Raw genomic sequence first — 12715 nt, 5'->3', positions numbered from 1 at the left:
AGGGACAGGACACAGCCAAAACGATTCATCATTAGGATGATTTGCGATGAAGGCCCATCAGCTGATGGCTTCTTAGAGAGCAGGCCAGTGGGATTGGGGGGGAATCTCAGGACTGTGGAAATCAGAGTAGTTGATGATGTGTAAGTAGTTGTCCTTGACTGAACACTGGCAAGAGACTGCAAGGTGAAACAGTTCCACCCCATTGTTTGTTTTGCTGGCCATCATCTGACCAGGGGATCTGGAGAGCACAGCCAAAAGGACAAGCTTGAGGTTCGGACTTAGCTGCCTTTGGGTTGACCATAGGGTCTTCTAGCCATATATGCTTGTGATGCTGGCACCTAGCACTCTCAGTTGGGGTTTTTTTATTGTAATGAAAGTGCTCGTGTGTGCAGGTTTCAGATGTTAAGCTCTTAGAAAGAGGAGTCACATGAATTCTTTGCATGAAAGAAGCCACAGCAAGGCTGGCTGAATGATTAAAGGAGGACCCTAGTGTGGCTTAGTGGTACTGACGCTGTGATTTCTGGCAGTTCGAGGTGGGTTCCTGCACCTGGCAGAAGCACTGACGTTCCGTCGTGATCCTGATGTGATCAGCTCCACTGTACGAGCCATCATTGCAACCCTGAAATCTGGAGAGAAGTGTAATGTGGAGCCAGAACTCATCAGCAAAGGTATGGCTATCCTTCCGCCCTGCCTTCTGAAACTGCCATTGGTACTGGGGACAGAACAGAGATGTGCATGCTTGCTCCACTGCTTGGTGGGAGAGCAGAGCTGGGGAGACTGCCTTCGCTCTCCTGGATCAAGGGTTCTGACCCACTGGAAGGTTGCTCCTGTCTCATTTTACCTCCTTTTGTTGCATTCTGTCATGTTGGTTTATAAGCTGCTTGGGACAGGAACTGAGGAACACCGCATACTGCTGGGTGCTGCTTCCATAGTGAATAGTAGAGTATCCATAACTTCTGTAGAAAGAGGGCAGTTCCAAGACTGCCCTGTCTCCCACTGAGATTCACTCTAAGGGAGTGCAATACTAACTGGCTTCATGAAAGATACAATCATCTGGCTCCCCAACTCCCCGCTGCTTCCAAAAGCCCCTGAGAGCAGTCTCTCTTTCTCCCTCTGTTAGTCCTTCAAGGTCTGATTGAAACACGCTCTCCTTACCTGGAGGAGCTTCTGACTGTCCTCTTCTCGGTCACCATTGAGACCACAGCCAGGTTCCCTGCCATGAGACCAATTGCTGTGGTGAGTTCTCTGCTACTCCAGGAGAAAGAGGAGACACCTGTGAAGAAGGAGTTGGATAGCAGCAGGTGAGTCTTGGGATGGTTGGTATTGGTCACTCGGTCTGGTTTTGGGGCACCTTTCCTGATATACTTGTACTGTGCTCTTAGTGCTGAAGCTGCTCGTCTAGGGCCCTCCTCGGGCCTTTTCAATGACTGGCTGGAGATGCTGGACCCTGAAGTAATCAGCAGCTGCCCAGACCTCCAGCAAAAGTTGCTGTTCTCCTGGAACAAGGTAAGAATCTCTCAGCCAGGAATTAATCTTAAACAGACGCCCCTTTCTTTAGTCGCAGCCTTCAAGTCTGAATCCCTCAGTCTGTTCTAGTGGGAGAAAGGGTCTGTTCTGCTCCACTGATAAGAGCACACTGTACGCCAGTGGTTACCAACCGGTTAATCACAATCGACTGGTCGATCCTAGAGGATCTCCCTAGTGGGCGGGGCCTCGGGGAAGGGGCGGGGTAGATCATGGGTTTCCCTTAATTTCAAAAAGTGATCTTGGCCATAAAAAGGTTGGAGACCACTGCTATACACAGTGATGCCAATTCCAGAGCAGGACAGTCTGTCTCTGAGGACCTGTAGTGAATTCTTCTCTGGGTGGGATTTTGCACTCCATATCACTGCCATCCTGGAATCTTGGCATTTCTGTAGCCCCCTTCTCCCAAGCTCTCACAGCACTGTACAGATATCAGTTACTTAGTCCACAACAGACCTGTGGCTAGGTTTTCTCACCATTTTACAGATGGGCAAACAGAGGTTTGGAGAGGATTACTTGCCCAGGAACATGCAGGGCCAGAGTCAAGACTGGAACCCATCAGTCTTGGCTTCTGATCACTTGCTCTAACTGTTAAGCTTCACTGCTGCTCTAGTCCTCATTTTCCATGTTCCATGCACGATCTGTATCTGAGCCCTCCTGTGCTACTCCTACCCCCTCTACCTAAGTGTCCTAAAATGGATTCATATTTCCATCTCTCCCTGTTCTCTCCAGACTAAAGGTTATTCTGGGTCTCAGGTACCCTCTTTTCGCCCATATCTGTTGGCTCTCCTAACTCACCAGTCCAGCTGGACAACACTGCACCAGTGCATTAGGATTCTGCTTTGCAAAAACCGGGAGCAAAGGTGAGTCTTTCAGGTACCAATATTATATTCTTCCAGAGCACTAGTGATTTGGAGAATCTATCGACTCAGGGCTATGGTGTCTCGTTGTGGTGTCTCTAATCTCCAACTTGCTCTCCAACCCATTGACATTTTTCTGTCTTCTGGCAGGTTTGACCCAACTGCATCCTTAGATTTCTTGTGGGCCTGTATTCACATCCCTCGGATCTGGCAGGGAAGGGACCAGAGAACTCCTCAGGTAGTGGTTTAAATCCTGCACAGTCCCTCTCAGGATGGGAGAAGGGAAGGTGCTTTTCATACTGCCTGATTTTCCATGGTGTCTTGGGGGACCAAGGAGTATAATAGCAGATTTGCTGCCTGCTCCCCAGCACGTTTGTAATCTTCTGTGCTACAGTTACACATGGAGATGGTGATTCACAATTTTGGTTCAGAACTGATGCAAATAAATGTAAATTTGCTCAGACGTAAAACTTTCACTGCAGCAAAACAAATTTCTGGTTGTAGCTCTTGCAGAGGCTGTTAGGAGTTGTAGTGAAAATGTAGCCACATAGCTACACCTTTGCAGAACTAACTGCCCGGTAGGCAAGTACAGATGGAGTGAAAGAATAATTCCTCCTTTGGGTTGGGAAGTGCAAGCCACCCCCAGTGGGGAGCTCTTTGACCCAGTTTGTGTAGTGGATGAATTGTCAGTTCCTTCCTAGCCAGTTGCCAAGGGATGGAAGTAGATGCATTGTGAACAATTGGGGTACAGGAGGGAGGTGCAAAGCCCGTCGTTTTTTGGGGCGGGTGAGGGATTATATTTTGCCTGGTTTCCCAGCCCTGGGCATGGTGCAGTTTTTAAGCAGGGTACAAAGGGAGCTTTTTGATGTAAAAGATTATCTTCCTGTTTGAGAGCATGTGACTAAGGTTATTGGCCAGCCCTTGCCCCGGGACTCATCTTGAGACTGTCCGTGCTGTGTTACAGAAACGTCGAGAGGAGTTCGTGCTCCAGTTAAAGGCGTCAGAGTTGATCAGTTTGGTTGAGCTGATCTTGGCTGAGTCGGAAACCAGAAGCCAGAATACAGAGGAAGCCTCCTGCACGCTCATCCAATCACGGCTACCCCTGTTGCTCAGCTGTTGTCATGGAGACCTGGAGAGTATTAAAAAAGTAACAGAGTATCTGACAGGCTGTATCCAGCAGTGGGGCAGCAGGTGAGGATGCAAAAACGAATGGCAGCTTGGCTCGCACTCAGCAGTTATGTAGGTGGCTATTTGGGCAGCCAGGTGACCCAAATGAGGCTTGCCAAGGCTGCTTTGCTAGGATTGCTGCATTTTGGGATGCATCTAGAAACTGCCCGGTATGTTACCTTCGTGTCAGCTTGGAAACATTTTGACTCTGAATGTGACACTGTGGGCATCTGTATTTCTCTCTTCTATAATTCAAGATCAAATTGCTCCATTTTACAAATCAAAAAGTGTTTCTCTAGCTGCCAGCCCTGCAGCCATCCTCCCACCCCCCTGGAACTGGAAGTCAAGTGATGTTCTCTCTACCTGGTACCATTGTCGCTGGTAATCCGTTCTGCAGCTGGAACTGAGCTGACTGTTTTGATGATTGTGCTGAAGGCAGAATGGAGCCCAGCCTGCTCTCTGTAGCTATATGGGCTCTGCAGTGCTAACGGGAAGAGAGCATATATATGTCAGTAAATCTAGCCGACCTAAATCCTGGACTCGTCTATGGTAGAGCTGGAAAAGACTTTCTAGGTTATCTGGTCTGTCCCCCTGCTGATGCAGGATGTGACTCAGCCATGTGGAGAGCAGGTGTGCTGAGTCAGAATGGGCCATTTTGTATAATGACTTTTGACTACAATTACTTTTTAAATGAGGGATTCACTCTTTGATGGTAGGATTTGCATTTTTAACACTGATGTTGTGTGGAAACTCTGCTTTCTGGGATTTTAAGAGGAACTTCCTGGTTGCCATATGCCCAGTGGCAGCTTTACAATTGCAGTGCTTTCTGCTAGAGAATCGGAGGCAGTCTCATTGAAAAGCTCCATGGGACTGCTCTGAAAAGCAGGCAGCTCTAAGAAGGCTATCGAAGACTGAAGTGCTATTAAGACAGCAGCACGGTGGTGGTTGTAGTTATTTGCCTCTAGCTGTTCAGTATGTGCAGCTGGGGAGGAGCTGAGTGTGGATATTAAGGCCTCTGATATGCGTCAGACACTCTCTCCTGGGCCTAGGGATGTAACCATGTATTGTCATCTCTTTTCTCTTTCAGCTCAGTGGGAAAACGCTGCCAGGACCTTCTCCTGCAGATCTACCTGCAGCTGCCAGAGCTCCTCGTGCCCGTGCCTGAGACACTGCTGACCAGGGAAGGGGCTGCAGACAGCAGTACCTGCAAAGTAAGGAGTAAGGGACATAGAGGCAGCAGAGTATGCTTACTAGCACTGGAGCTGAGTTGATAGGCAGGTGGCAAGAAGAATGAACATACTACCTTGGACTGTAACTTTCTTCACCTTGATCCCATGTGGAGCTCCCACCTTCTGCTTGCCTTAACTCCAGAACACACTGGACTTTTAACATTTTTGTTCTTGTCTAAACTCCGGCAATCTAAAGACTGCAGGTTTTTTCCTGTGTGAAAAAGGCTTAATTAACACGCCTGCATACTCCCAATTATGTTAGGCACCTTGTTGTTATCTGAGAAGGAGAAATGTGCAGCCTTCAGTTCCTGCTTTCATGCCATTCGGGACTTGGTACAGTAAATCCCTTGCTAGTTGGAAGGTTGATGGCTTATCCCAAGTCTCACCTGAAAATCAAATTTAATTTTTTTTAACCCACTCCCTACTTAAAAGGAGACTTGGAACCCCACCAATAGGCTGAAGACTTGCTCCTCCACTGAACTTTGTTTTCTTACTTGTGATTCTTTCTAGCTTGATGCCCTGGTTCACAGATTCATCACCCTCCTCGCAGAAGCCAGCGATTCCAAGTCAGCTGAGAGCCGTGTGTGGGATGCCAACATGGCATGCAGGAAGCTAGCTGTGGCTCACCCCATCCTTCTGCTTAGGTACTGCCCTTCTCTTCACCAGGCCTGTGGCTGGAGCCTTTTCAGCTGGACCTCTGTGTCAGTATTAGCACTCACTCCAGAACGAGAACGACATTCCCACTGCAAACCCGATTATAGCCTTGGAGCATGCTCCTGTGTATTGAAGAAATTATATGGGTAGCAGACCCACTCAAGCCATTTGCTGGTTGTCTCTCCTGATGAGGTGATGCCTCTGCTAGTAAAGGAGTCCTTTGGAGGTGGGCAGCAGAGAAGAGAAATGTGGTGGGAAGTGGGATTTGTCTGGTCGTGGATATAGGGATGAGAGCATGAAATCTTGCAGAGGAGAGAGAGATGGAGGGAAGGGGGATTTGTCTGGTCGTGGACATACGGATCAGAGCATGAAATCTTGCAGAGGAGAGAATTGTGGTGGGAAGCAGGATTTGTCTGGTCGTGGACATAGGGATCAGAGCATGAAATCTTGCAGAGGAGAGAGATGTGGAGTGAAGGGGGATTTGTCTGGTCGTGGACATAGGGATCAGAGCATGAAATCTTGCAGAGGAGAGAGAGATGGAGAGAAGGGGGATTTGTCTGGTCATGGACATATAGGGATCAGAGCATGAAATCTTGCAGAGGTTGAGGAGAAGGATGAGCTGAATATCTTACGGTTGATTCTGTTACTCAGTTGCTCTGGGAGGGCTTTGGAATTTAATGCTTTACTTTTGCATTTCAGACACTTGCCAATGATCGCAGCTCTGCTTCATGGGCGGGTACATCTCAATTTTCAGGAGTTTCGACAACAGAACCACCTGACTTTCTTCATCCATGTCCTGGGGATCCTGGAGCTGCTTCAGCCACAGGTGTTCCAGAGTGAGCACCAGGGGGCGCTATGGGATTGTCTTCTCTCCTTCATTCGCCTGCTGCTGGTAGGAGAACATTGCCTTTTACAGACTACATACAGCCAGCCAAGCACTAGGGAGAGAAGTTGGTGTCTGACCATCTCAGGGTGCTGTGTGTCACACTTTACATGTGTGTATACTGTGTGTGCCTGTGTGCATGAATGGGGAGGGGAATGACAGCATGTGGATTTCAGGCTCCCTGTGGGTGTTAGTGCTTTCGGTTAAGTGTGGTCTCCCTCCATCCCTCCAGAATTACAGGAAGTCCTCACGTCATCTGGCTGCCTTCATCACCAAGTTCGTCCAGTTCATTCACAAGTACATCACGTGCAATGCCCAGGCAGCTGTGTCTTTCCTGCAGAAACATTCTGACCCGCTCCAGTAAGTGTTCTGTTCTGACCTTACTCCCCTTGCTCTGGTGCCTCCCAGCTGTGACTGCCCAGCTACCTGGCATTAATTGTCTGCCAGCAAATTCAGTCGTTTTTGGTGATGCACAGGCAAAGGGCCATCTGTTGGGATTGCTGTCCACCTTAAAAATAAATTAATTGCTGGAGTCACAGTCTCCTAACCAGATAGGAAACAACAAGAGCAAAGTTACTATTTAGCTTTTATTACCGTGCTTTTCCCCTGGAGATTTCCATGTGCTTTTAAATGGTACATGAACAATAGTGTCCCTTTTACAGATGGGGAAAAATGAGGGACAGGACAGTTCAGAGACTGGCTGCAGCTCACACAGACTCCAGGAATAGAACCTAGGTTTCCTAACTCTCACACATAGCACATTGCATGTTTCCAGGCAGGCAGCAGCAGAGTTCTCCCCCAGACTAGTGGATACAGGGTCCCATCTGCAAGTACACGGGACACCCCCTTGGAGTAAGGGAACTGGAGTTGCCATAGCTGCTTCAGCAGTTCTGGCTACTGTCAGTTTTCTGTCTCTTCTGCTGATGCCTCTTTGTCCGCTGCTTGATTCTGTCTTCTCTACCCTTTATCTCCTTCCCCCACAGTTACTTTGCTCCTCTTCCTCACACGATCACATTCATACATGTACCCTCAGCTTGTTCCTTCTCCTCACACCCGGGTGTTGAGCTGATGGTTGCTGTTTTATGCCAGAGATGCCTTTTCTTTCACCTTAGTGACCTGTCATCAGATAACAGTGACCTCGTGATGCTGAAATCGCTCCTGGCTGGGCTGAGCTTGCCCAGTAAGAGTGGTGTCTTGGACAGAGGCTCTGAAGAAGAAAAGGATGGTGAGTATGTGTAACTCTTTGGGCTAGATCAGTGATCCCTACCCCTGTGCTATGCTTTGGAGTTCTCTTGCTTCTATGTGGACTTAATCCTGAGCTCTGCACTCCCAGCCCTAATAGGACAGTGAAGGGGGGATGAAAAGGAACTGAGAGTGAACGTTGTGTCCTCATAGACATTCTTGTGAGGAACTGGTCAGCAGTAGTAAAACTGGTGCCTGGGAAGGGGTAAACGCCGACTTCTCACTTGTCATAACTCTCGGAGCTTCCCAGTGCAGTGGAATAGCAGCACCAAAGGTATATATTGCTAGGGAGTCTGATCTCCTCTGCTTGTCTTCAGGCTATTCCTTCAGGAAGATCTCCTAAGGATACATCTGCTCCTTCCCTGCTCATAGACATCATCCTGACTTCTGATAGGATTGTCCCTTAGGAAATTCTGTGGGTGTTACAGGTGCTAAGGATAGTTACCTCTCCCTTTCCTCTCTGAGCAGATGCCATGGGAAGGGGACAGTAGACAGTGATGTAATCCATTGGCTGGGAGTGCCAGATTTGCCTTCATTTTAAATGTGCAGAGAATGACTGGGAGTTAACTATTTCTCTCTATCTCAGATGAAGCAGCCACCGGCTCTCTGCCCCTGGTTAGTGTGTCCCTCTTCACTCCCCTCACTCCAGCGGAAATGGCCCCATACATGAAGAGACTCTCCAGGGGCCAGGCTGTGGAAGGTAAGTGGGGACAGCTTTCCCAGAGCACCTCATAGACTTTACAGACAGGAATCACTCTACTCAGCTCCCCTGGGCTGGAACATGGTAGCTGCTCCCAGCCACACTTCCCGAGAATGTTAGACCAGAACTACAGGGAGCATATAGACAAAAATCACCTGAACTGGTATTTGGCTGGGACAGGAGAAGCTGGCTTGCAGCCATGAGCCCTGTGCAGGGAAGCCGCCCGCAGCCAGACAAGTTCATCTAGAATTGAAACCATAGCCTATGGGCTTCGAAACCATGCGGTCCCTGTAAGAGAAGCTGCAAGTCTCCTAAAGCCACTATGATGAAACATGATCTTCTTGCATCTCATGAGCTAAACAAGGTTGTTTGGATGGGAGACCTCCCAGGACAACTGAGGTGCTCTGGGAAGTGGTGTGGTTGATTCACTGGGTAGTACTTTGCTAAGGGTCAGTACTGAACCAGTGTGCCAGCACTGCATTTGGGGGGCGGTGTTGCTGGAAGTGCCGTCTTTTGGATGAGATGTAAAACTTTAAGTTCCGGCTCCCCATTTTTGGTTATCAAAAATCCCTTTGTGCTCTCCACAGAAGTTCAGGCTGTTAGCATAGCATCCCAGGGAGCTACAGTTTGCTTCTCTAAGGTTCTTTTAATATCATTTACATCCAGTATTCTTCACTATCCTGATCTGTGACATTACTGTGTGGGGTTAGCCCACTGCTGGCCAACTCGGAAATAGGGGAAGTGAACCTTGCGTGTGCATGGTTTGCAGATTCGCTTGTCAAGATGTTGGGGTATGAGGCCTTATATAAAGATCACTCACTGTTGCAATAGAAATTGATCCAGAACTGAAACTTGCCACAGACAGCAATGCTAGCAGCTAACGCGGCCTCTGCTGGGGCAGTTCTGGAGGTGTTGATCCATAGTACAGAGCATCCTTCTAAGATCCTCTTTGAAGCATCATCTCTGTCTTTTAGCTTTGTATGCCAGGTTGAAAGACTTTATAGCTCAGCAGAGGACTCTTGTGTTTGAGACAGATGTTCCTTTGGGGGCTTTGCTGACTCCACTGTGTTGGTTGGATCAGTGAAGGAAGGTTACCCTTTTCCATCTATGGCTTTCCCCCCAGATATCCTGGAGGTGCTGAGTGACATTGATGAGATGTCCAGACGGAGACCAGAAATTCTCTCCTTTTTTGCTGTGAGTATATGTAGCCCAGAAGTTGCCACTGGAAGTTCACTTGCTGTGATGGGGGGATTCCTTGCAGCAGAATCTACCTTGCACAGTTTATTCAGGTGTTCCCTTCCCTCTGCTTTATCAGGTCATTATCATGGTGTCTCTGGGTAGGCCAGTTCTGAGGAATTACCTTCTCAGTTAGTTTAGACCTTCAGCTGCCACATGAGTGTGTGCACTAAGCATTTTACACGTGTGTGCTCTCTCACATACATACACACACACGCTTTCCCTCGCCTTCTCTTCATTACGCTGGGTCCCTGTCACCTCATAATATCAGTCTAGAGAGAAAGGGGAACAGTTCTGCAGGAAAAACTTAGTGAGGGACCAGGGAAATGGATGTAGATCCAATTGCCTTGTGTAGAGCAAGAGAAAAAACACTCTGGATCCTTAAAGCACTCACAACTGACTGATCTTACAGATAGAAATCCACTGCACGTGACCCTGGCTCAGCATTAACCTGCCAGATAGATGGGTAGTGGGCTGGAGCAATGCCACACGGGTGGTAATGTGAGTCTGAAGGGCTTGTTCTCAGTGTCGCCATGGGATCTCTTGTTGATCAGCCTTTTCTCCTCTCAGACTAACCTGCAAAAGTTGATGAGCTCTTCAGAAGAGTCCTGCCGGAATCTGGCCTTCAGCCTGGCTCTGCGCTCAATTCAGAACAACCCCAGGTGAGAAATGGAGGTATCCATGAATGCCAGGCTTCTCCTGAGTCACTTCCTCCTCTGTCAGCCATGCGCCCTGCATTGTCCTGTGTACGGCTCTGTCTCTTTCTTGCTCTCTTGATGCTAAGAGTGGAGATTGTAGTGACGGTGCTATGTTTTGTTCCCAGCATTGCTGCTGACTTCCTCCCCACTTTCATGTACTGTCTTGGCAGCCGAGACTTTGAGGTGGTGCAGACAGCGCTGAGAAACCTGCCTGAATACACCCTTCTCTGCCAAGGTAGGTCTAGGCTTCTGCGTTTACTGCTGCACACTCAGCTGTGAGAGGCTGGAAACTGATTTCCCAGAGGATCTCCTTCAACTGCTTTCAGTGTCGGATTTATTTTTGTCTGTGTTGGAAACTGGAATTTCCTGGGAAGTTCTCGACAGACATTGGTGCATGGTTCGGTGCTATTTGCTGGCCTGCCCAGTGCCAGTGGCAGCTTCGCTCTGAATGCCCTGGAAGGGATTTATTTCAAGGATTCCCCGCATTGCCAGCATTGGCTTCTCTCTCAAATAGTTCTGATCATGTAGCAATTTTCCTCTTTGAGTTAAGGTGCTTTGTATCCATCAGATACTTGTCTGGAGTGTTAATTGTATGCCTGGGGGTGATGGTGTGTAGTTCCTGCCTTTCCCCATCTGGAGAGTTTTAAACTTAGTTTCGCTGCACTGATGTTTCTCTTGCTGGGACTAGTCCTAGCACTTCCTGTGTGCCCGTATGATTGTTACTGGTTAGACCAGTTCTCTTACCCTTCTCTTTTCCCCTTCGCAGAGCATGCAGCAGTATTATTGCACAGGGCCTTTCTGGTTGGGATGTATGGACAGATAGACACCAGCTCGCAGATTTCAGAGGCCTTGAAGGTTCTGCATATGGAAGCCATGATGTGAACATCGATGCCCTGGGAACTGATTTGTCCGGTTGAATTGAATCGCTGTGAGGAAGCACTTGTATTCCAGCCCACGGGCTGCGGGGGACAAGAGAGAGTGACCATGGATGGCCGGCCTAAGCAGAAGAAGGAGAGCTCATGCCCGGGGTCTGATTGAAGGAATACAGGGATAGATCCTACTTAGGACATCACTTCGGTGGGAGCAAAAGGGCTTCTGTGCATGGCGTATTACAAGGGACCACGTCCTTGGGATCTTGGATGGCATTTACCACTTCCTGTTGGGCCCTGGCTATGACTTCAATCACCACCTCACATCCAGGAGGCCATAGCATTTGGCGTAGGGGAAGGGAGAGTTGCCATGGGGCTCTCTAAGCTTGGACCTCTGGATTGTCCTTCACATGTTGGAGGGAACACAGAAATCTGTACAGAGCAAGAGACTCATTGTTACTGTTTGTGATTCCTTTTTAAATTAAAACTCTTCTAATTCCCATTAGGCTTCCTTTCTCTGCTCCCTGCCGGCATTACTGCTTCTCGGCGTTAGGCTCGGTCCTTCTCTGAGTACCTCTCTAGGCTCTCTCTCCATCTTTTCTTTGGACGGCTGTTCTGCAAGACAGGACTTTTACAGAAAACCTACTTGCAGCCCTCTACAGCCAAAGCAGACTCTTCTTCTTTGCCAGAAGGGTTTGTTTGCTCCTTGTTCCTTCTGCTACACAAGCAGAAAACCATTCTGGAGGATATGGAGGTGGGCCCAGCATCTGCTGGATCGGCCTTCCATGCTTGTGCCGTGGCAGCCAGAGCTGCCACATTAGGGATTACTGTTAATTATTATTTTTGTATGTCAACAAAGGGTGCCTTGCTGCACCCACAGAAACACCTCCATGGCAGCAGAGTATACACAGAAAGCATCTTTGATGACCCAACAACCAGTTTCCCTTGGACTCTGCCATTTACTCAGTGCACCAGTATCCCTGCAGACGGATTCCTTATCTCCAGGTGGGAGGGCAGGCCATGTGGCTTGGTCCTTCAGTGTGGATACCCTGACAGCAGGAGCAGAGACTAGTAGGTTCCCCCCTCCCCTGTCAATTAAACACATTTCCTTAGTCTCTGCTTAATAGGCCGGCTGTCCTATTTCCTTCCCCTTGGTCTCTTGCTGTACCCCAGGAATGGTGTCAGTGCAGTTTGGCTTAATGCAGTGTAATCAGTAATGACTAAGGTATGGCTCCTTTCACCTCTAGGTCTGCAGGTGGTAGAGACGGTCATTGCGCCCTGGTTGCTGTTGGGCAGTGAAATGCATGGGTGGGACAAGGATTGACAAGGATGCACATCACAATTGGCTCATTTGTTGGTATTCTCTGCAGAGAAGCCAAGACCCGAGGGTCTACACTGCAGAAAAAAGTGTTTGTTTTCTTAACCCAAGTGAGCTAACCAGAGTTAAGAACACTTTTTTACAGTGTAGACATCGTCTAAACTACTCTCCCTCTGTCAGGGCTGAGGCAGCAGAGGGGAAGCCTGTACTCCCACTGCCTTTTCTCTGCCTGCTCTGAGGATAAGTAGAAGACTTTGCTCTCCACTGCTGTTAGTCTGGCATCTTTTCATGTGCCCTGGGAAAAAATGTGAGGCACCTTTGGTGTCTTTCCCCCA

General features: G+C 48.6%; 1 protein-coding gene across 2 annotated transcripts in view; it reads left to right on the top strand.

The window, feature by feature from the left end:
• Nucleotides 1–11564, top strand: part of INTS1 (integrator complex subunit 1) — a 35769-nt gene extending 24205 nt beyond the window's left edge. For both annotated transcript variants that reach the window (XM_039492252.1, XM_039492253.1), the window contains 16 exons: nt 528–668; nt 1121–1301; nt 1383–1506; nt 2257–2387; nt 2535–2622; nt 3349–3575; nt 4639–4762; nt 5291–5424; nt 6134–6326; nt 6550–6677; nt 7430–7542; nt 8146–8259; nt 9383–9453; nt 10066–10157; nt 10319–10428; nt 10960–11564. In XM_039492252.1, coding sequence (XP_039348186.1) covers nt 528–668; nt 1121–1301; nt 1383–1506; nt 2257–2387; nt 2535–2622; nt 3349–3575; nt 4639–4762; nt 5291–5424; nt 6134–6326; nt 6550–6677; nt 7430–7542; nt 8146–8259; nt 9383–9453; nt 10066–10157; nt 10319–10428; nt 10960–11075 — 2087 coding nt within the window. In that variant the 3' untranslated portion in view covers nt 11076–11564. The remainder of the gene's footprint in view (nt 1–527; nt 669–1120; nt 1302–1382; nt 1507–2256; nt 2388–2534; nt 2623–3348; nt 3576–4638; nt 4763–5290; nt 5425–6133; nt 6327–6549; nt 6678–7429; nt 7543–8145; nt 8260–9382; nt 9454–10065; nt 10158–10318; nt 10429–10959) is intronic.
• Nucleotides 11565–12715: the final 1151 nt, after the last annotated feature.

This window comes from Mauremys reevesii, linkage group 10, assembly GCF_016161935.1.
Source record: "Mauremys reevesii isolate NIE-2019 linkage group 10, ASM1616193v1, whole genome shotgun sequence".
NCBI classification, from domain to species: Eukaryota; Metazoa; Chordata; order Testudines; family Geoemydidae; genus Mauremys; species Mauremys reevesii.
The sequence above is the reverse complement of the archived record's forward strand: the minus strand, read 5'-3'. Positions and strand labels throughout refer to the sequence as shown.